Genomic DNA, 23,352 nt, shown 5'->3' on the forward strand with positions numbered 1-23,352 from the left:
ATACACTCATGTGCCCTGTGCATCCTAATAACTGTGCACCCCATTCCCAAGGACCCTTGTGCCCTATGCACCCCAATACATCATGGACCCCATTCCCATGCACCCCCATCCCTCCTGAACCCCAATAAACCATGCACCCCATTTCTATGCACCCTGGTACTCTGCATACCCTGATAATCGTGGACCCCATTCCCATGCACCCTTATCCCCTGTGCACCCCAATAAACCACACACCCCATTTCCAAGCATCCTTTTGCCCTGTGCACCCCGATACATTGCGGACTGATATCCCATGTACCCTCATCCCCTGTGCACCCCGATAAACCACGGACCCCATTCCCATACACCCTGGTGCCCTGTGCACCCCAGTACATCGTGGACCCCATTCCCATGCACCCTTAACCCCTGCGCACCCCCATAAACCACACACCCCATCCCCAAGCACCCTGGTGCCCTGTGCACCCCAATACATCATGAACCCCATTCCTATACACTCTTGTGCCCTGTGCATCCTAATAATTGTGCACCCCATTCCCATGCACCCTGGTGCCCTGTGCACCCCAATAAACCACGCACCCCATTCCCATACACCCTTAACCCCTGCGCACCCCAATAAACCACACCCCCCATCCCCAAGCACCCCGTGCACCCCGATAAACCACACACCCCGATAAACCACGCACCCCATTCCCAAGCACCCTTGTGCCCTGTGCACCCCAATAAACCACGCACCCCATTCCCATACACCCCCACCCCCTGCACACCCCCATAAACCACACCCCCCATCCCCAAGCACCCCGTGCACCCCGATCCACCGCGCACCCCATTCCCAAACACCCCCATCCCCTGCGCACCCCAATAAACCACCCACCCCGATAAACCACGCACCCCATCCCCATGCCCTCCCCATTACGCCCCCCTCCCCATTCCGCCCCCACCCCACCACAGGTGCTGCAGCCCCGGCCCCTCCCGGGGGCGGCTCCCGGGGGCGCGCCCGGCGCATGCCCGGCGCCTCCCGTTAAATGGGGCCGGGCGGGGGGCTCCGGGACCTCTGCGCCCCCCCCTCCCCACCCCACCCCACTTTTGGGTCCCACCGCCCCCTCCCCATGGCCACCGAGAGCGAACCCGGGCGGCGCCGCCGCTGCTGCACGCAGGATGCGCTGGGTGAGCGGGGTTGGGGTCCCCTCTAAACCCCCCTTTTTGGGGTCTTCACCCTGTTGTAGGGTCCCCCCCTTATGAGGTTCTCCCCCCCTCTCCAGCATCATCCGTTTTTTGCCCGCTGTGGGGGTCCCGTCCTCAGCCCGCTTTGGGATTTCCCCGTTGTGGGGTCGTTGCCCCGCTCCCGGATCCTTTCCCACTCCTCTTTTGGGGTTTTGTTCCCTTTCCGCTGTAGGGTCTTCCCTTAGCCCCTTGTGGGGTCCTTGTCCCGCTGTGGGATCCCCCTTTATCCCCTCCTGTGGGGTCCCATCCTCACTGCACTTTGTAATCCCCCCCTTACTCCTCCTGTGGGGTCCTCGCCCCATTGCAGGATCCCCCTTTACCTCCCCGTGGGTGTCCCAACCTCACCCCATTCCAGGATCCCCCCCTTTGGGGCCTTCAGCCCACTCTGGGACCCCCTTTTACCCCCCCCATAAGGATCCTATCCTCACCCCACTGCGGGATCCCCCCCTTACCTCCTTGTGGGGTCCTTGCCCCACTGCAGGATCCTCCTTTACCCTCTTGTAGGGTCCTTGCCTCCCTCTGGGGGTCCCATCCTAACCCCTCTATGGGATTTTCCCCCCTCCTTATATCCCCTGTGGGGGTTCTGTCCTCACCCCAGTGCAGGATCCTCCCCTTACACCCTTGTGGGGTCTTCACCCCACTCTGGGATCCCCCCTTACCCTCTTTTGGGGTCCTTGCCCCCTGTGGGGGTCCTGTCATCACCTTACTCCTCCGGGGTCCTCACCCTGCTCTGGGATCCCCCCTTGCCTCCCCTATTGGGGTCCCATTCCCACCCCACTGCAGGATCTCCCCTTACCAGCCCCCATAGGATCCCATCTTCACCCTACTTTAGGATTGCCCCTTATCCCCTTGCGGGGTCTTCACCCCACTGCGGGATCCCCCCTTACCCCCTTTTGGGGTCCCATCCTCACCCCACAATACCTTTTCCCCACCTTTATGGTGCTTGGGGACCTCCACCCCAGCACCCCAACCTTCCCATGGTTTGACCCATCCCTGCTATGACTCCGACCCTATATTTTCTCCCCCCATAGATGTCCCCAAACCCCCCGAACCCCGTCCTGATGGGGACGCCCTGCGCCGGGGCTCCCTCTGCGACCACCGCTGCGCCACCATCAACAACGTGCAAGGGGACCTGGGCGACGTTGGCTACCACCAGCATCGGCCCCGTGGCCACGCAGGTAGGGCTGTGCTGGCTTTTAGGGTTACGGGGGGGTCCCTACACCCCATAACTTCCCCCCTTTTCCCCCGCAGCCGTGTCCTCGCCGCCCTGCTGCCAGCAGCACTCGGAGGAGGTGTGCGAGAGCTGCGTGGTGAAAACCACGCTGACGGCCGAGAACGTGGTGGAGGCCAACAAGCTCTCCAACAACTACAAGGTGGGTGAGGAGCACCCGTGGGTGCCCCTGTATGGCCGCACGGGGGCTTTTTTTACCCAAAAAAATCCCTTTTTGCAGTTTGGCTTCAAGAAGTGGAAGAGCCACGTGACGGCGCGGCCGTGGGAGGACCGCTCGGAGATCGTCAAGGAGCTCTACTCCGACCTCAACGTCATCCGTGGCCACGGAGGTGGGTGGTTTCGGGGCCTGGATTTGGGATGGAGGAGGTGGTGTGGGTGAGAACTGTCCCCATCCGGCTCGTTTTTTTTTTTCCCCCCTCCTGTAGGGTCCACGGTGACGTTTGGGAACGTCCTCTACCTGCTGCTCTTCGGCTGGTGGCTCTCGCTGCTCTACGTCCTCGTGGCCGCTCTGATGTTTGTCACCGTCGTGGGGGCTCCCTATGGTGAGTCCCAAAAATTTGGGACCCCCTTTGGAAGGGTTTAGGGGAGCCACGGGTGGCTGAAATCCCCCAAGGGGGTGAAGCTCTGGGTCCCGTGCCGTGGGGTGGCTGCAGGGAGGACGTGTCCCTGACCCTTGTGTCCCCGCAGGGCGGCTCTGCTGGGACCTGGCCGGGTATTTCCTCTGGCCCTTTGGCAAAGTGATCCAGAAAACAGAGGTAACAACCTGCCCCAAATTTTAGGGCATGATTGGGGTGGCCACGGTGCCCCAAACTGGACCCTGACTTCCCTTCCCGATCTCCCCCAGGCTCCCAAATCTCGCCGGGCGCTGGGTGCCTGCGAGGCCGCCGCGGAGGCGAGCGGCACAGGGGAGAGCTCAGCCCTGCTCGGTGGCCCCGTGCCCCGCCGCTGGCGCCCACGCTGCTGGGATGATGAAGGATACTGGGTGAGCCCCGTGTCGACCCCAATAACACCCCCTTCCTGGGTTTGGGGACACCGAGGGTCCCCGTTTTGGCAGGGACGGCACCCACGGGTGGCCTCCGCTGCCGTGGGGTGGGTTTTTTGGTGGCAAACCCTAAATACCTGTCCCAGCAGCGTGCCGGCACCGTGGCGTGGTTGTGTTTGGGGTACCCCATACTGGCGTTGGCCCATGGGTTGGTGTGCGTCGCCGCCTGGCTCCTCGTCTTCCTCATCCCCGTGGCCAAGCTGAGCGCCCGCACGGCCGCCCGCGTCCTGCTGCTGCCCCCGGAGAGGGTGCACGTCCGGCGCTTGAGGATGGTGGGTGCCTTTAGGGCTGTTTTTTATTTTTTTGGGGTGGGGAGGGAGGCCCGGCACGGTGTCACCGAGCTGTCCCTCGGCAGACGGAGGTGCCGCTGGACGCGGAGGTGATCCTGTGCTGCTACCGCGCCGTCAACCCCTACTACTACAAATACGCCGTGGACGGCATCAACGTCTTCGCTGTCAGTATCCTTTCCTGTCTTGGGGTGCTTGGGGTGACCCCAAATCCCACCTGAGCTTGGTCCTTGACCCAGCACCCCCCAGACTTGCTGCCCCTGGTGCTGGTGACGTTGGTGCTGGGCTACGTGGACAGCCACAACCTCCTGACGAGCTCTCCGGTCAAGTTCACGTTGGCGCTGCTCTCCATCATGCCCTTGTCCTACTACATCGGGATGGCCATCGCCAGGTGAGGTGGGGACAACACGGGGACATCCCCGGCGAGGTGGGGACACGGGATGTCCATTCTGGTATTTTCTGCCCCCTTTTTCAGCATCTCGGCCCAGAGCAACTTCGCGGTGGGCGCGGTGGTCAACGCCACCTTCGGCTCCATCACGGAGCTCACCTTCTACATCACGGCGCTCATCAAGGGCTCGCGCGAGGGCAACGGCTGCTACGCCGAAATCGTCAAGTCGGCGCTGACGGGGACATTGGTGGGCTGCGTCCTCTTCGTCCCGGTGAGCAACCCCATCCCGAGCACCCAATTCCTGCTGTTCCCAGTGGCTGGGTGCTGATGGGTTTGTTTTATTTGGGGTTGTTTCTTCCATCCCGTAGGGTTTGTGCATGGTGATCGGAGGCATCCGGCACCAGGAGCAGCGCTTCAACAGCCGCTCGGCGGGGGTCAGCTCGGCTTTGCTCTTCCTCTCCGTTGGAGGTGAGGTGGGGACAGGGCTGTCCCCAAACTCAGGGGGGTGCCACCGGCGTGGGCACCCACCCCGTGTCCTTCTGTCCTCGTAGGTGTCTTTGCCCCGACGCTTTTCTCCAAGGTGTATGGGAAGCTGGTGTGTGGGGAGTGCCACAACGTCACCCAGAACCCGCTGGGCCACTACCTCTGCCACAATTGTCACTTTGACCTGGTGAGCAGGGCCACCAACGTGGGGGGGGACACACTCTGAGCCCACCCAGCTCCAGATTTGGGGTCAGGAGGTGGCAGTGGGGCTGTCCCGTGTCCTCACTGATGTTCTTCATCTGCAGATGGAGAACAACGGCACCCTCTACTACAGCCACGTCCAGTGAGTAGGGCCGGGGGGGGACAGGTTTCTCCTCACTGGGGTGGCATCTCCTGGCTCCTCTGTGCCACCCCAAAGGGGTTTGATCCCGCACCACATCCCCAGCCGGTGCAGGGATGCCCCAGGGTCTCAGAGCCAGACCCCAGTGGCACTGAGCACCCTCATCCCGCAGGCCCCTGGTGTACACCGTGTCCCTCCTGCTCCCCGCCGCATACCTCATCGGCCTCTTCTTCACCCTAAAAACTCACTCGCACATCTACGACATCCACATCAGCGACTGTCACAGTGAGTGACCCCAAACCACGCCATGCCCGGCCTCATGGATGGCTCTCCAACCTCTCCAGGGTGTCCAACCCAGTATTTTTTTTTTAAAATTTTTCTCTTCCCCCAGTGCCTGGTCACCACCACAGCGCTGTGGTTCACTGGTCCCGCTGGCGGGCACTGGTCATCCTCCTGCTCTCCACCCTCTGCATGTCAGCCTGCGCCGACCTGGCCACGGAGCACATCAGCCCCATCCTCACCAACTCCACCATCTCCCAGGTGAGCGTGGGGATGGTGACGAGCCTGGGTCGGGTGGCTCTGAGGACTGTAGATGGTTCCTCCAGCCCAGGAACCTGCCACGAGCCCCAAAATCCCTATGAGATTAGGGGAGAAGATGCTGAGATGCTCCACGTGCTGGGGAGATGTGGTTGCGCAGGGTTTGGGTATTATTAGGATCGGACCATGCATTGACCCCTTCTTTTTTCCTGCAGTACTTCATCGGTGTCACGGTGTTGGCCATGGTGCCTGAGCTGCCAGAGATTGTCAACGGCATCCAGTTCGCCCTGCAGAACAACCTGAGCTTGAGGTGAGCACGTGGATTTTGGGGTGTCCTCCTCCACTGAAGCCCCATAGCACTGCCAGCGATGGGCTGCCCTACTCCATGGTGCCAGCAGGGCAGCTGCCTGCAGTTATGGGCTCCAAAGTGGGTTTAAAACCACAAGGAATGGGGCCAGAACCAGGTTTTTCTCCACAAATGGGTTCCCTGGGGTGGCTTTGTCCTCACCCCAAAGCTGAGCTCCCGGGGGCTGCTGGAGACCTGGTGCTCAACCCCTCCAACCCCTCTGTCCTCCCAGCATCGAGATTGGGAACTGCATCGCCGTCCAGGTCTGCATGCTCCAGATCCCCATCCTGGTGCTCTTCACCATCTTCTACGTGAGTAGCCCCAGGTGGCCTCCCCTGGTGGGGTTGGGGACACAAGACCCCATGGCAAATGTCCCCTCCATCCCCCCCAGTGAAGGGGAAGAGGGTTCAGATGCCTCCAGCCTCGGCTGACGTTGTCCCCAGCCTTAGGGACTTGTGGTGGAGGGGACCCAAAGGGACACACGAGCTGCTGTGGGGTTGCGCTGGTTGGCCATAAACCCAAATAAACACCCCAAAAAAAAATCTTTGCTTCGCAGCCGACTAACTTCACCCTCGTCTTCAGCGACCTCCATGTCTACGCCAGCATGTTCAGCGTGGTGCTGATGAACTACATCTTCATGGATGGCAAATGTGATTACTTCCAAGGTAATGTGAGGCTGCTGTAGGCCTTGGTGTGCCCACTTTCCCTGTGACAATGGGGTGGGGGGCTTCTAGAGCCACATTTGGGGTCACCTCTTGTTGCTTCAAGCCCGGAGTGGCGGTGACTTCACCAGGACTTTGTAAAAAGCCATCTGAGTCCTTTATGGCACACACCAGAAGGCCTTAAAAGAGGCCTTAAACCACCCCAAAAGGCCTTAAAAGTGAGCTCTCTCCCCACCACAGGCAGTAACCCCGTCCCCATCCTGCTCTGTCTCGTAGGCACGGTGCTGGTGATGGTTTACTTCATCCTCCTGGCCGTGTACTTCTTCGCCCCGTCGCCCAGCGGCTGCTGAGGCCTGGACTTGGTGGCCTCCATGTTGGGCCAGCGCCCCCCGGGGCATTTTCCGGCATCTCAGGGACTTGGATCAGATTTTGGAGGTGTTATTTGAAGCCAAAGCTTCTGCTGCTGTCTGTTTTTTCCTCCCCCATGTGGGGGGTGCGAATGGAGCTGCAGTGGTGGGGAAAGGTGGTGGCAACGGGATCGCTGCTGAAACTCCCGAAGCGAGGAGCCTGAAGGCCCCAACTCTTCACAGAAGCATTCCCGGCTCCTATCTACGTGGCTGGGAGGAGAATTGTCCTCGGGGAGGGTCTGGAAGGACATTTCTGGGTGGTCTCGAGGATGGACCCCTCCCCGGGACGTGTTGCACTGGGAGAAGGTGCCTGAGAAGAGCCTCCCCCCATTAGGGCCGGAGCCATCCCGGCTTCCCCATGGCCTGGGGGATCGCGCAGGGCTCCTTGATGGTACCAGAACCACACCAAATGGCTTTTTTCAGCTGTTTTGTCATTAAAGCAGTTTTGTATGAATCAGAAACGAGCTCCTCTCTCCTTCAATGAGCTCACAGTGCCCTGTCTGGACCCCTCTGTGCCCACCAAGGAGGTGAGTGGAGCTTTTGGGGTCACGGTGAGGAGCAGGGAGATCCTTCACTGTGTGATGGGTGAAGAGCCACCAGGACGTCCTGAGGGCTGTGTGACCATCCTGGGTCCCTCCTCAGAGGTTTTTTAAATTGGTCAGGGCCACTCCAGGCCCTGAGCTGCTTCCCCTTGGTACTGTGTGGGGTCAGAGGGGGTGGCACCATGATGGGGTCCAGCTCCTGTGAAGGGGAACGCCAGCAGCTGAGGTGAGAGGTACAAAGTGGGTAATTTGGACAGATTGTTTAATTATCAGAGCTTGGAAGGGAGGAAAACCCTCCCAAAAAAACACCACCCAAGCAGGCACCGCAGCTCCTGTGCTTCTCAGCCCCTTGTGGCTCCCCAGGGATGTTTGAACCCTGCACGAGAAGCAGGAGGGGAGCAGTGCTCAAAGGTCCTGTGGCAGAGGGAGAAATTGGGCTGAAAACAGACTAAAGGGGGACAGGCAGCAGCCTGGGATCTGCCTCCTGCCCAGAAAGGGGGTGTGTGCTGGCTTTTGTGGCTGGAGATGTTGCTTTGAGGTCTTCCTTTTCCCAGTACAGCATCAGTTTGGGAAATCCTATCCTTAATGTGATGTCTGGGAAGGTTCCTGTGTGAGTATTGAGTCTGCTGGTGGCAGCAGATGGACTCGAGCATGGGGCAGTAGGGAAACTTCAGAAAGAAGTGGGATGGGAGGGCAGAAGCTGATTACAGCAGGTAGATTCTCCTGTGTCTCATCTGAGCGTCTCTCCTGTGTCCCCTTGGGTGAGCAGTGACTGTGGGGATGCCCCAGAGACCCCCCATCACCTCCTCTCCACCTCCTCTCCTTAGCTCCAGCGGGGGAGCTGAGCCCCTTCCTCCTCTCTCAGGTCCATGTCAGTGATCCCTGGAGCACAGAGGACGAGGAGGCAGCTGGAGCTGAAGTCACTTCAAGGAGGCAGCTTGAGCAGAGGTGGTTTGAATCATCCTCTGTGATGATGGGAAGCCTCCTTTGAGGGAGGGAAGGGAGAAAACCAACAGCTGGATCATCAGCCTGGTTCATTAAAACCTCCCCAGCTCACCCACAGGCTACAGGACAAAGATCCAGTGCAGGCATCCAGTTCTGGGGGGTGAAAGCCATGGAGTTCAGGCCAGAAGAGGGAGCTGGAGGTGGGGAGAAGTCCACCTTGACCACCACCAGCCCAGAAGCTTGCTGCAGAAGAGGACAGGGCAGGAGAGCAGGGCCAAATCTTGCCAGCTTGCTGAGAAAACATCCAGAGAGCACAAAATGCCCATCTTGGAGTTGTGCTGCCCAACCTTTATTGGGCTTGGTCTGGACAAAAATAGCAAGTAAGACTTAGGGACAGATCTACAGCCAAAAACTGGAAGGGTTTAACAGCAGGGCATGAGGTGACACTGCCAGTGGCTGCACCCAAAGATGGGTGTTGGATTTAGCAGGCAGTGCAGGGCAGGTTAATGAGGTGAAGTCAAGGCCAGGGTTTATTTCAACAGAAGTGTAATCTGTTAAAAGCCTGCGGAACTGAACCTTTGTCTTAGCTGATAGAAGGGGAATGGATTGGGAAAAGCTGGTTTGGGTTTTTCTTTAAAAAAGAAAAAAGGGGCACTTTAAAAATGATCTGTAAAGAGGGAGTTTGTATGAACCTGGTGCAAGCAGGTGGAGCTCAGAGGAGGAGGGCACAGTAAATGGAGCAGAGGAAGACAAGGGACAGACACATCCCTTCTCCTGCTGGGGCAGAGATGGATGTTTATAGGGTGAGGGATGTTCTCTCACTTTCTCTTTTTAATGCTGCCTTTCCTGGAAGGACAAACATTCCCATCCTCAGACCAAAAAGTGAACAAGGGAATGCTCCAGCATGTAGGAGGGAGGAAAGCAAAAAAAATCACAGGTAAGTGGTGGAGAATCAGATTTTGGAAGCCAGATGGGGGTTTGGGGGAACCTGAACCAGTGTCACAGAGTGGCCCTGGCTTTGTGCAGCTTCCTTAGGGTCTGAGGGCTGTAGGGGAGCCCCAGCTCTTGCAGCCTCTCCTTGGGCTCCCCCCAGCCTCCTCTTGTACCGTTCACCCTCTTTGAAGCAAAATCTTCCCCCCCCAGCACCCCAAGTAAACTACACAGCAGTCCAGTAAGTGGTAACTTTTAACTGGTCTTCCAAGCAACCCTTTCAATATGAAAAGGCCAAAAACACAGACACAGGTGCTTCGACTCGACACACACAGCACCAGAACTGCTGCACGGGCTGAGACTCGCTCAGCGCCTCCTCGTGCAACCTTCTGGCCCCCTTCCGAAGCTCAAAGAGGCTGGGAACGTGCCCACAAAACACATGCAGAGCCTTCAAAGGGCAGCAGTTCTCTTTTTTTTTTTTATAGAGGGAGAGCTCAGCTGGGCGGCACCCAGAGCAAAAAGAACAGGGCAGCTGTCATTCTGCAGTGAATGGCCTCGGGTAGGTACAGCTCGTGTGGAAATGCTAAGGTGGATGTGCCCCATGGAAGCGTGAGGGCTGACATTCATGAAGCTTCCCCAGCCCACCCCCCCTGTTAGATTTGCAAGCGGGTGCTGATGAGGATGGCATGAATTAGTCCCAGAGAGTATTTTTTTTTGATTAACGGCGGGGATTTCGAGCTCCATAAATTAAAAAGGGGGATTTCCGACAACTGAAAGTAAAAATTTCTAGAAAGGCATCGATGTATTTGCTGAGTAAGGCGTTGAGCAGCTTCCTCTCCGTGGTTTTAGTGAGACCATCTGCAGTATCCATAAATAGGGGGAGGGGAAGGGGCCTTTTTTTGGCCACGGGGCAGAAGCACGAGCTGGTCTCATTTTAGTCGCTCCACCAGTCCCTGCGTCAGTCCAAGGTGCAAGAGCTGAGCTCTGGAGAGAGTTGCTAGGCGAGGGAAGTAGCTGAGGAGCTTCTCCCACGACAGTTCCAGCAGGCTGGGCACCACCAGCCACATTTTGAAGAGGGAGCCAGTCCGTTTGTTTTCGTGGATGTTGACCACCCCGCCGTGAACGTACATACAGCCAGCCTGGAGGGGAGAGGGAAATTAGAAGGGGCACAGACAAGCAGAAATGGCAAACCAGAAGGTATGAAGCATGAAACCATCAGGAAAAATCAGGATTTGACTTCCTTTGTGTGCCTCAGTGAAGGTGTCACCACCTGAGCCGCTCTCTCTGGGCTCCTTTCAAAGCTGAGGGGAGGAATCTGAGTGCTGAGGGCATGCTCCTCTCACCCTGAAGCACAAATCCAGCAGCTTAGGGCTTCACTCAGTGTTTTGTTAGGTGAATTCTACCCCAAGGAATCAATTTTAGGACTGGGGCAAAGTGATGATAACTTATTATACAACCATACTTACATTTCAGAAAATATATTTAGCTAAAGCCTCAAAAAAACACACAAAGAGATGCTCTGTTCCCTCTGCTGGCTCAGCAGCACAACACCAGCCTGCTCCAGGAATCACACAAAGGTAGAGAGACGGGAAAAGCTTGGCTGCTGGCCTGCTCTGAGTGGCATTTTTTTTGGTGTACAGAAAAAGAAAGGGCAGTCCTGCTCCCAGCACCTACCTTTTTCTTGGTAAATGCGTTAAACCAGTCTAGATTTCCCAGAAAAACCTGCATTTATAACAACCTCTAAACGAGATGGTGACTGTTAAAACAAAAGGAGCCTGAGCATCTCGTCCTCTTGTTTCCCTGAGGTGATGATTAGGTACAGGAGGCCGAAGTCACAGGTAAATGCACTTCATGGTGCCTGTCAGTCACACCTCGCTCTGCTTCAAGATACTGCAAAAAGCACTTAATTTCCTCTCTTTTCCACAGAAGGATGCTCATCTTCCAACCCTAGCTGTGCTCTGGAGGCCAAATTCAGGGCCAGAACATTTACTTGGGGGAGTATTTGTGTATTTTGTTTTTTTTTTTGTGTGTGTTTTTTCCCTTTTGCAAACAGGAATTGATGCTCACACACCGAATTACTTCCTGGGGCTAGAGCTAATGCAGTTTAAAAGCTAAAATCCCACATCGCTGCTTTCAGAAACTCTGTGCTACAGCTCTTCAAACAGAAGCAGTCGGTGTAGTAACCTCAGAGCAGCTCTCAGCCCCCCTCAAGATGCTGCAGCCAGGTGGTAACAGCTGCTCAGCTCCGTCTGCAGCCCACGCAAGCGGCAGGGAGCTTGGACAAACGCCCTGAACTTGAGCAAGCAGTGAGTCACTTACCGGTGTGACGGCAGCACAGTGGAAATACACGGGTTCAGGCATGGCAGCTGGCAGCTTGACCCACTGGAAAGTCTGCAGGTTCAGCTTCCAGACGTCTCCCAGAATCACTTCTCCGTTATAGCCCCCGCAAACGAACACATCTGCAGGAGAGAGGAAAGCCGCAGTGCTTACATCCCGCGGGAATCACAAAATGTGCTGCAGGTGAGGCACCTTGCTAAACAGTTTTAGGATCACCACTGAGGTTGTCTCAGCACAAGCTCTCAACACCTCCCAAGTCAGTCCCACCCCACTGAGGCCACTTCCCAGCCTGTGAACCCAGCCCACTGCGGCAGATGAAGGGATGAGTGCCTCTGAGAAGCAGGAATTCACGATGATTCCAGGAATTCGGGATGATTTCTGCTTTAAGGAGCTGCAGCAAGCCCTAACCTGCCTCAATTCAGAGCTTCGAGCTGATTCCAGGGTTTGTAAACCCCCAGGGATTGATCACAGCCCTGGCCCCAGGCTGTTGTGCACCAGGGCCAGGTCCTCAGCTCCTGGCTTTCTGTACAAGTTCTGAACTCTGAGACCTGTACGATGCTGCTGAAGGTGGCTGGAAGCATCCCCCAGCTCCTGCCTTACTTTTTTGCCACGTTTAGCACTCCTAAGAAATGTTATCTGCTACAACGCTCTTCTGCGAGGCTCAGCACATTTAAACATCCAGCATTCAGTAGTAGAAAATGGTTTTAAAAAGAAGGATCAACTCTCTAACTACTTCTTCAGTCCCTTATGAGCTGTGTATTATTTATCGAGGTTGGGAAAATGCATTCTTTGGGACAATGAGGCTATGGAAGAGGTTCAAACCCTGCTTTAGAGGTCCAAAGGGGACAACTGAAGCAGACTGCACGTGCACGGCCCTCTTTAAGCTGTGCTTCAAGGAGCACTGTGCAAGTTCTGTACAGTGGGAACATCTGGAGGATTGAAATGAGGAGCAAAAGGCTCTGCTAAGCCTCAGCTCCCAGGACTTGGCCCCACTTTGACTTTCACAGCAAACTGCACAGCACACAGGTGAGTCACCTGTAAAAGAAGCATCCTTCAAACCCCCATGTAAGCTCAGCACCAAGAAGCTGCAAAGTATCACGGACACTCATGGCTAAATCTCATGCTATCGGGCTAAAACGCATGATATTTTACATGATATTTTACGAAGGAAACCTGTAGGTTGTACAAAATCCTGCCAAATTCCAGACAGGGACAGCACCGTGCATTTCAGGAGTGAATCTGCCTACAAAATCAAGCTCCCTCATATGAAGAGTGGTGTTAATTAGGTGGTTTAAGGCTGTTAACAGGAAAGAAATCCTCTTCCAGAAAAGATACGCGTGCCCTGCAGTTCCCTCAAACGTGGTTTGTCACTGCTAGGCTGTATCAAGATGTACCAATTTTTAGCAGGCAGGCTTTACCGTTTTTTATCTGAACACAGCTATGGCATCTTCGGGCTGCTGGGAAGCCTGAGAGGGGGGAAAAAAAAAGAAAAAGGTATCAACTCTAACTGCTTTTGAAGTGCTGATACAAGTGGTGGTTTTACCTCAACATATAATCAAGGACAAGAATCCCTTTTTCATTGATAAGGGCTTCTGCTTCCCTGCAATCACAGGTCTAACATCTCTAATTTAGCAATTGGCTGTTTCAGGAGGTTTGGCCTCTATTTGCTCTCCAGGGAAGAACGATGTGCCAGCATTTCGCTCCCCACAGCCTCCAGCTCTCCCTTCTGGCTTTTCAGGGAGACTCTCACCGCTAACCAAGCCAGCACCTGGTCCCTCAGAGGGAGCAGAAATGGGCAGCAAGGGAGAGAAGCCAAATAAACTTCTCCTGGGTTAGTTCTCACTGCTAAAACTATAAAGGAGCAGGGTCCTGAAGCCAGTTTAAGTCATGACTACAACAAGGCTTCAAGGAAGGCTTTCAGACTGCCACCTAACAGCATTTTTAAAACTTTCTGGTTTAAAGATGATGACTCGTGACATTTCCAGACTCACCGACTTTTTCATGAGGTTTCGTGGCAATTTCCTCCCAGGTGTTGGTCTCAAGGTTGTACGCGTGGATCTGAAGGAACAAAGAGGAGCCGTGAGTCCTTCCTGGCTCTGCCAGCACGACGATGACGCAGCTGCAGGGTGACAGAACTAGACTCTGACCCGGGGAGCCACTATAAATAACACCCCTGGTTCATCAAGTGTAAAAATGAACATAGCTAATGCAGCCGGTGACTAAGCAGGTATCAAATCACCTTCAAAACCTACCAGCTTTCCTCCTCAACTTTGCTATTTTGTCTAAAGCTGGACAAAAAGAATATTGCTTCTAGGAAAAAAAGGACCAATAAAGCCCACACCCTCCTTTTCTCAGGGGTATTTAGAAATGTTTAGCTCATACTGCACCTAAGGAGAAAAAAATGCAGAGAATGAAGCGGAAAAGTCACGGTAACTTCTACAGTTTCAACTTTTTTTGGAAGTGGAGCGCTATTTAAAGCCTCCTCATTTATCACCTCACCGTTCCAAGATGAATTCACTCTTTCCTCCCCAAATTTTAACGGGGAGAAATGTTTACCACAAGAGAGGAAATTAAACCTTAGGATTAAGGGAGAAGACGAGAAAAGAGTCACCACATCAATATTCAAATTAAATATCAAGGAAATAATTTCTTTGGCATTCTCCTGTTTTGGCACAACTATAGGATTTAGAGAGAAGTCCTGAGAGTTTTTAAACAAGAATCTTTGTTAACAGAGCTGCAGAAACAAAGCTAATCTGCAGATCTGTGTTGTAATTGGACAACATAGATTTATCATTTTTAAGTCCTGCTCCCAGTAATTACTTTAAAGCAGTTAATTTTTAGAAAAACACTCTTCAGAGAGATGAAGTGACTGCACTCTTTATGTTTCACTGCAGAAAATCTCCTGTTGAGGCAAGCCCTGCAGGTTTCTGATCATTTTACCTTATCTAAGGAATAAGCTGTCCAGGAAGTTCCACCTCCCAGGATATAAATCCGCTGACCATCATGCGCGATTTCATGTCTGTACCTGCAGGTGCAGAGATGGACATTGAGCAGCAGAAGGAATTGGTGCAAGCGAGCAAGAAAAAAGCTTTCTGGAAACACTACCCAATTTGAGTGGTTTGAGGAGGCATCCCAAGCCTGCCCATGCTGTGCCAGTCCCTCAGGCTGCCAGTTTTCAGATGTGGAAGCTTTCGTGAGCAACCCAAGCAGCACCCAAGCCCCCTCCTCTGGTCTGGCACCACCCAGCACAGAGCAGTGCCTGGCAGGAGCTGCACACCCCATCCCTACATCCCCCTGCCTTCCAGACCCAGGAGATTCACAGACACTGCTCTAAAAGTGCTCAGCAGCCCATCCAAGCTCTCTGAGCTTCTCAGTCCCAGTAAAAGTGGAGACTCCCCAGCCTAAAAGCTCCCCAGACCGACAGCTCCTCACCTCTCCTCTGGCATGTCGCAGGACATGTTGTTTGGTTTCAGCTGGATCCACTCCCTCGTGTTGAGGTCTAGCTTGTGCAGGTCAGTGCTGTAGATGTAACCGGTCGTCCCACCAAACACGTACAAGGAGCCGTTGATGATGGCCATGGCCTGTGAGGTGACGGAGAGAAAACAGTTAGGAAGGAAGGAAACGTGGCAGCAGCGTCTGAAAAAGAATTCCCATCCTCCTGAAGCGAGGCATTGCCTGCAAAGCTCTGCCCTTCATATACCTTCTGATGAATTTGAGGGTAAACGAAGAAAATACACAAAATATAGCAGGGTTTCTGTAGCATCCTGGTCACAAAATGAGTACCTAAAAGGTACAGGAAGAAAAAACTCCCAAGGGGAAAAGGAAGCAGAGGCTAGAGGAGAAAGCTGGGGCACGAGGCAGGGAAGAAAGCACAAGAGCTTGAATTTTGTAAGAAAAATCCTTGTTTTGGTTTCATCAGGGAGAGCAGTGTCATGGCAACACTAACATTCCTGGAAAGAGTTTCTAAAACCCAGCAGAGAGGTTTCTTAGCAGAAGCCTCAGTGATGCTCCCTTACAGCCCACAACTGGTACACCGAGCCCTTTGCAAGGCCAGGCCTGATCCTCACAATCAGGAGCTGGCATTCGGACTGGCTCACAACGCGCCAGGAGCTGTAGTGAAAGGAATCCTCTGAATCCTCTGTAACTGCAAGAGTGGAGAGCTCTAAAAGCCAAGGGGAGAAGGAAGGGAAAGAGTGTTCAAAGCTTCGTGGAGAACGCAGGGAGATACAGGACTGGACTTCCCAGAAAGGCAGAAGAAATGGCACGAAATACTGTGGAAGCAGCAGAAGGTGCCAAAAAGATTAAAAAAGGAAGAGAGAAGCAAAAAGCCACAGAAGAGACACGTCTGAGCAGCGAGCCAGATGAGCCAAGAGGAGTTGCCACGAGAGTGGATCTAGGTTTTCGTGCTGTATTGGACATCAAGCTCATTCGGGACACCACAGACAGTTTGAAAAGTTGCTATTTTAATGCAAATAATTCCTATTAAGCGTTGTTTTCATTTATATTTGGTATTTTAAAGGCTCTGAGGAGGCTACAGAGCAACTCCAGAAACCACCAGCTAATGCTTGTGTCTGATGTACCTTTTAATTCAACTGCATCTGGCCTTTAGTTAAATTTGGGGTTTTTAAACTGCAAGATTCTTGGAGATTTCAAAAGAAAATAAGTTTTCAAGCTCTGGCCCCTGCTGCAGGACATGACGTAGCGTACTCAGGCACACACACACCATGCTGTGCCTCCTACCTGGCCGTAGATTCGATTGGGTTTCTTCCCTCGGCAGCTGAGCAGGGCCCATCTCTTGTATTTGACGTTGCAGACGTGGACGTCGTTGCCGTTGCTCTCCCCAAAAGGGATCCCGGTGCCCCCGAACACCAGCAGGTTGTTGCCGTGCAGTACGACTGGGAAAGACAGAGCAGAGAGAATTGTTGCTGCGAGACCGGGCTCCGTTCAGCTACCCTACAACTCACACCACACATTCACGGCCTTGAAACGCTCTAAAAGAGAAAGAACGCAAGCTAAAACCATGGAAACCAAGGGCTCGGTTTTAAAAACAACCAGTGAACAAAGAGAGATCTATTTTTGGGTGCTGAGATGGCTGCACCAAGCACCTGTCCACCGAAAACACAGCGGCCTCGCAGCTGTTAAGCTGAATTCCCAAAGAGTCCCTCTTGCTGTTGAAGTTTTTTTCTTCCTCTTGGCCTCAGCCCCAGAGAAGAGGAAGAAAAACCAAAAAAAACAACCCAAACTCATGGCCTACGTGGACAAGAGATGGAAACAGGACCCAAATTTGTGGCTTATGTGTACAAGAGATGGAAACAGGACCCAAATTCGTGGCTTACGTGTACAAGAGATGGAAATAGGGCCCAAACTCATGACTTACTTGTACAAGAGATGGAAATAGGACCCAAACTCGTGGCTTACGTGTACGAGAAATGGAAACTAGACCCAGATTTCCCAGTTCTTGCCTGGTTTTGCATGCCACCCGTTAAAGCAGCTTCAGGAGTTGATGCCTAGGCATCGCGTTTCCATACGTACGTGACATGGAGGCCAGCTCCCTGGGCATGTAGCCTTCCGTGCCCATCTGATGCCAGGTGTCCGTGGCAAAGTTGTAGCGCCAGAGCTCCCTGAAGAGCGGGTAGTCCTCATTCTCCGGCCCACCGGACTCGTCGTAATCAGGGTTGTAGCCTCCAAACACGTAGAGGTTGGCGTTGTCGGCCACGCACCGGTGTCCGCTCCTTGCCGGGGGAGATCTGTGACCTGGAGGGCAAAGAGAAAGAAAAATTTTAGGGGGATGGCTGCGGCCAGGCTTGTGGGTGAGGGTCAGGACCACGGTGGTCTGCAGTGGGCCCACAGCTCAGGGCAGGAGAAGCCTTTCGGATGTTAAATCCTACCCTCGAGATATTTTTAGTTATTATTTGTTAACAAATTTCCCTTTCTAGCATTCTGCGTGGCTGATTTATTTAGGAAATGGCTCCAAAATGTCTACGGGGAGCTCAAGCTCAAACCACAAGAAGCAAAAAGATCCGGTACACGCACGGCAGTCCAGGAAAACTCAACAGCAATCATCTTGGCAACTGAATTTCTCACTGATAAGCAACCAAAATTCCAAGCTTGTTCTGATTCAGTGCTGATAAGAAGCTAGCACAGAGCCAGGGGTTTTCCTCCAGTGCGACACGGGGCCACAAAAACGGAGGAGAAAGAGGAAAGAACAGAGAACGGTCGGGTCCCCGAAAAAAGGATCTGCATCACCCACCTGCTCTCACAGCTCTTTTATGGGATTTTAAGAGGGAACAGGACCTGGGGAAATGTCTAGTTAGGACCCGTGGTGTTTCTTCTTAGAGCCTGCTACAATTACAGCAGTGAATTGGACGCACGGGGCGATAAGAAAGGAAGCAGCAAGCATCTTTCCTACAGAAAAGGTGAAAATCCTGCATGCAGCATTTCCAGAGGGCAATTCTTCTCATCCTGGATGTCTGCAGCCAAAAGGAGACCCGATTCCTTTTACTTTCACTGTGGATCCCGTTTCCCTGTTAAAACACCTGCAGGGGGAATTTTCCAGAGGGAAGAGGGGCATAAGGCTGAGATTTGGACGAGGCGAGTACATTAAAGGGCTCAATTTGAAGAAAATCCATTAATAAACAAAACCAAGGAGGCATTTGAGAAAATCCCGGTTCCTCCTGCTCCCGGAGGCCCACGGAGCACAAATCTGCCCCTACAATGGGGGAAAAATCATCAGAAACGTCTTCCAAGACACCTGTGTGGACATACTCGTGTATTAATCGATGAATTAAGCAGTAAAACGTTAAAATGAGTTAAATTTGACAATTGAACTCTTGCATACAGAATCGCAGTGGCCTTAATCCACTTTAGGAGAGAGTTTTAAACCAAGATTTCTCCACTTCTGCCTTCTAAAGAAAGGAATCGCCCAAGTTGGGTGTATTCAGGAGCTAATTAAGCTGAGTTTCTTCAGCAGACGAGCTTCTACGGCCTGGACCTCCAGCGAGGAGATCCATTTCCACTTAATTATGCTCTATTTAATGACTCACACGCTGACCTGGCGACACCCTGCTGGAGCCAAGGCTCAAGGGATGCACTGAGGGACTTCAGAGGGAGCTCCTCGCACGGCCCAGGTGAACTTCATTAGGGCTGCCTCCTAATTGCACGCCTCTCAGGAATAAAATGAAAGGAGAGCAAGGGAAAAGGAGGGGTGAGCACCTGCTGCCGGGCTTCCTGACGTGGCACAGCCCAGCCTGATGCAGGAGAAGTTTGTTCCCTACCTCTCAGAGAGCTCAGGAGGCAGCACAGATCTGGGGAGAAGAGAACAGAGGGGTCAGTGAGAATAAAGAAACCCTTTAAATTAAAGGAGGAAGGTTTAAGGGTCCTGAATGGCATCCAACACGGCTCCTGGGCAAATCGTCCCTCTTACAGAGAGGAGGACACTCAAATTTTAAAGCTGAATTGCATCCTAACGTGAGTATTGATCCTATTCTCACCAACACAAGCTTCAAAGTTTATTAAATTCCACCTGTGAGCTCCAGAAATCTATGAAAAATCTGGAAAAAAGCACTCGGTTTCAAGAAATCAGACTCCTTGAGGCTACGCAGCAGCTCTCGGCTCGCCTAGAACCAAGCCACCGTGGTTCCACAGCTCCACAAAGTTGGACAGGAGGAGAATTAAACGGGGAAGTAGGGGGTGAGTCAGTGCAGCAAGAGGTGAGAGGCTCTTCGAAGAGCAGCACCGAGACAGGGTGCAGGGAACGAACAGCTGCTGTGCCAGCCAGATCGCTGTTATTTTTTAAAAAAAAAGGGGAAAAGGTGTAATTAGGCGAATTCATTTATCAGAAATATAAATAAACAGTGAAAGAGTCGAATACGGAGTTGTTTTGAGAGCCTGTATGAAAATATCCCTGTCCTTCTCGTGCCCAAGCTGCCAGAAAACCAGAAATTAATCTGTTAATTAGCAGTAATGAGCTCTTGGCAGAGCGAGGTCTGCCTCTGCCATCAGCTTCTGCGGAGTTTACTTTTACTTTTGAAGGGAGTTTTCTGTAATCGCCACAAAGCCTCGCTGTTGCTTCCCAGCAAAGTGATGCCGGGCTGTTTTCCTCGGAGACCTGCAGGAGAAAAACGATTCCTGGGCTTTTTGGAGGCAAAGACACGCGAAGTGAACCTGCCTGCCTCGAGTTTAAGAGGCAGGACTCTGGAAACGGGCACAGGCCACGCTCTTTCACCACCACAGCCACCAGAATCCGCAGCCAGGGCTCCTTCCTACGACCACAGGACCTCGTTTCTAAACTTTGCCACGTGCTGGTGCTTGCTAAGGAGCCAAAAACCATCCTTTTGCACAGCCAGGGGGACAGAGTCCAAGTTGCAGGTGCCCAGTTTGATGTTTTGCCTCTGTTGTCGGTCCCAAAGAATCGTTGAAGACCCACCTGAAGCTGGGGGGTGAGCTTAAAGCTCTGACACGCTGCTTGCTGCACCCCGAGCCACTGAAACATAGAAAACTCCTTATACCCCTAAACCATTTGTGATTTGGTTTGTTATGTAGCACCAGCTGGTTTCAAGCAGCTTCTCCTCCTGCTCCTTTTCTTGCTTCCTGCTCCCTTTGGCCGTTTGAAGGCACTGCTGGTCACAAAAAGACAAGCACACAAGTCTCGGCGATGAGGGCTTCCACGTGGAGGTGAAATTTGAGGTGGATTCAGGCACAACGCCCGGCTCCCAACCTCCAGAAAAGAACCTGATTCAATAAAAGTCGCCAACGTTTCCAAAATCTCAAGGACGAGCTGCTGCTGTGCTTCGTTTCCAGCCCAGATGTGCTTGAGGAGTGCCTCCAGCATCGCAAATGCGCATTTGAAAACGTCCTTTGTTTTTTTTTTTTTTTTAAGCCTCAAAGCTCTGTAAACGCTGCGAGCCCCTGAAAATTAGGAAAAAAAGGGCTCCCAGATCTTTACTGATCACGAAGCTCGATTCAAACTCCCCGTTTTACTGAGCTGTTTCTGTAAACATCCCCTTTTACCAATTTTCAAGGTTTTACGAAGACTTTTTCAACTCTCTGCTCGCTGAGAAGGGAGCAGAAGGGAACGGCTCCTCCACACAGCGCTCAGGACGGGTCCTGGGAGGGAACGGGGCCGGCTGAGAAACCAGAAGAAAAACTTTTGCCCCTTAAAATTGAACGTTACAGACAGTGGGTGTGCCTCGGGCAGCTCTCTTCCTTTTTTTTTTCTTGTTGTAAAGAGGAAAATAAAGAAAGGAGCTCTGGAGAATGGAGGTTTCCCCCCCACGCTGCTGGGAAACCCTCGGGGTTTTTTTTCCTGGTGTGTTTTTTTTAAAAGATGTAGCAGAAAATGTGACACTTTCTGCCCAAAAAATCCCTCTAACCCTATTGTGACTGCTCTGCTGGGAGAATTCTAGCTCAGGAGAAGAGCCTAAACCCGGAGGGAGGGAGATATTCAGGTCTCCGGATCATTTTTGCCCAATTAACCCCCAAAAAGTGTGAGGAAAACACTCAAATGTTGCTGCCACAGCTCTGTTTTCAGCGTGGATGGGAGGATTTCCTCCGAGGAGACCAAAATCCGCCCCACCTCTGCTGGAAACTCGGGATCTTTCTAAAACTTACACCCACCTAAGAGCAGCTCCTTCCTTTTCCACCTCCAAGGGGCAATTTTAGCTGCTTTTGGTTTCCAGATACCTCCAGGCAGCAAAACCACACGCAAATTGCTTCTTTTTTTTTCCTTAGCTGGCTGCTGCGAGCCCTCCCCTCGCCTCTCTCCGCCGTTTCCCTGCGTGATTTAAATTCTTGAGGGTATAAAAAAGGGGCAAAAATGTATTTTTGAACGCATTTTTCGTGGCTGGGGAAGAAAGACGAGAGGGAGAACGCGAGGAGAGCGGCGCCTACGTAAAAAAGGATGCTCTGGTGTTCATCTTGCACCATTTTAGCAAGGAGATAACCCAAAAAACAGGAGCTAAAGGGCTCTTGAGGACTCACCGGGGTGCAAACACCGGTCCAGGAGCTGCTGGCTGCTGTTTTGGGGGCGCTTCGCACCCCCCTGAAAGGGATCTGTGAGGTGGGGATGGGGTAAAAAGGGCTGGGAACCCCTCAGGGGTGGCAGCACCCCAAAATCTGCAGTCCTGGGGGGTGAGGGCTGCTGTGGGCACAAAGAGGGGATGCATCACAGGAGCACGGGGTGCCCCAAATCCTTCTTAGGATTGCAGGGTTGATAAAATGGGGGTGATTACCCCTCCTGTGGGATTGTGGGGTGACCCCAAATCCCTCTCAGGTTCACAGGATTGATAAAATGGGGGTGATCACTCCTCCTGTAGGATTGTGGGGTGACCCTGGCGTGCCCCAAATCCCTCCCACACTCACAGGATGGACGGGATGGGGGCAATCACTGCTCTTGGGGGATTGTGGGGTGACCCTGGGGCACCCTAAATCCCTCTCAAGTTCGCAGGATTGATAAAATGGGGGTGCTCACCCCTTCTGTGGGATTGGGGGGTGACCCTGGGGCACCCCAAATCCCTCTCAGGTTCGCAGGATGGACGGGATGGGGGCGATCACTGCTCTTGGGGGATTGTGGGGTGACCCCAAATCCCTCTCATGATCGCAGGATTGATAAAATGGGGGTGATCACTCCTTCTGTGGGATTGTGGGGTGCCCCAAATCCCTCTCAGGCTCACAGGATGGTCAGGATGGGGGTGCTCACCCCTCCTGTGGAACTGGGGGGTGACCCCAGGGTACCCCAAATCCCTGTCAGACTCACAGGACGGGGGTAATCATCCCTCCTGTAGGATTGGGGGTAACCCTGGGGCATCCCAAATCCCTCTCAGTTTCACGGGATTGATAAAATGGGGGCAATCACCCCTCCTGAGAGATTGTGGGGTGACCCCAGGGTGCCTCAAATCCCCTGTGGGGTGACCCCGGGCCGCCCCCCAAATGTGTGGGATGGGGGCACCCCTGCCCCGGGGGGGGGGCTCCCAACACATTTAGGATTACGAAAAGAGGAAAAGGGAAAGGAAAATGGACAAGGGGGAGTAATTAGGGGGGAAAAAGGGAATAAAAGAGGGCAAAAGGGGCGGCGGAAACCCCCCCCCAAGGGGTCAGGCCGGGTTAACGCCACCCCCAGCCCCACCGACCCCAAAACCCCCCGGGGCGGCTCCAAACGGCCCCAAACCTCGACCCAAAACCCCCCCAGGACCCCAAAACCCCCTCAGAGACCCCAAAACCCCGACCCCAACCCCCCCCCCCCCGTGAGGTGATCCCTGAGGGGGGGGGGGGGGGCGCGGCCTCCTTCAGCCCCCTCAGGGCCCGGCCCCCGCTCACCCGCCGGCTGCGGCCTGCCCGGGAGCTGCACGAAGCGGTTGAGGAGCTCCCCCCCCGCTGCCCCCCTCGGTTCCCGGCCGCCTCCTTTTTCTTCTTCTTCTTCATCTTCTCCTCTTCTTCCTCCTCCTCCTCCTGCCGCCGCCGCCATGGCCCCCCAGTCCCCTTCCCGGCCGCCTACCAGACCGCGGCTTCCCTCCCACCCCCGCGCCGCCCAATCAGCGGGCGGCTTCTAGGGGACGAGCCAATGAGGCGAGGCCTTCTTGCGAGGCGGGGGAAGGCGGGCAGGGAAGGAGGGAGGCAGGGCGGAGTGCGGGCGCGGGCAGGCGGAACCAATCGAGCGC

At 53.8% G+C, this 23,352-nt stretch overlaps 2 protein-coding genes across 3 annotated transcripts; one reads left to right on the plus strand and one right to left on the minus strand.

The window, feature by feature from the left end:
* The first annotated feature begins 1,007 nt into the window (after nucleotides 1–1,007).
* LOC137849971 (uncharacterized) lies at nucleotides 1,008–7,405 on the plus strand. 2 transcript variants are annotated; one of them, XM_068670173.1, is made up of 20 exons: nucleotides 1,008–1,164; nucleotides 2,253–2,399; nucleotides 2,473–2,594; nucleotides 2,673–2,781; nucleotides 2,878–2,994; nucleotides 3,140–3,207; nucleotides 3,297–3,434; nucleotides 3,584–3,766; nucleotides 3,850–3,952; nucleotides 4,031–4,172; nucleotides 4,257–4,440; nucleotides 4,538–4,637; nucleotides 4,721–4,839; nucleotides 4,958–4,995; nucleotides 5,165–5,277; nucleotides 5,384–5,532; nucleotides 5,745–5,839; nucleotides 6,108–6,186; nucleotides 6,432–6,540; nucleotides 6,814–7,405. In XM_068670173.1, the coding sequence occupies exons 1-20, from the start codon at nucleotides 1,023–1,025 to the stop codon at nucleotides 6,885–6,887; spliced, it is 2,331 nt and encodes a 776-aa protein (XP_068526274.1). In that variant the 5' UTR covers nucleotides 1,008–1,022; the 3' UTR covers nucleotides 6,888–7,405. The 2 variants fall into 2 exon arrangements, with proteins under 2 accessions (XP_068526274.1, XP_068526275.1); XM_068670174.1 differs by having other exon boundaries at nucleotides 1,093–1,164; nucleotides 3,581–3,766.
* A 2,193-nt stretch (nucleotides 7,406–9,598) lies between these two features.
* On the minus strand, nucleotides 9,599–23,183 carry KLHDC10 (kelch domain containing 10). Its single transcript, XM_068670177.1, has 9 exons — nucleotides 23,012–23,183; nucleotides 17,231–17,452; nucleotides 16,439–16,593; nucleotides 15,131–15,279; nucleotides 14,639–14,723; nucleotides 13,690–13,756; nucleotides 13,117–13,164; nucleotides 11,681–11,820; nucleotides 9,599–10,500 (listed from the first exon to the last, which is right to left on the minus strand). Exons 1-9 carry the CDS (start codon nucleotides 23,157–23,159, stop codon nucleotides 10,291–10,293), a joined length of 1,224 nt encoding a protein of 407 aa, XP_068526278.1. The 5' UTR covers nucleotides 23,160–23,183; the 3' UTR covers nucleotides 9,599–10,290.
* Between the last annotated feature and the right edge of the window lie 169 nt (nucleotides 23,184–23,352).

This window comes from Anas acuta, chromosome 1, assembly GCF_963932015.1.
Source record: "Anas acuta chromosome 1, bAnaAcu1.1, whole genome shotgun sequence".
Lineage (NCBI taxonomy): Eukaryota > Metazoa > Chordata > Aves > Anseriformes > Anatidae > Anas > Anas acuta.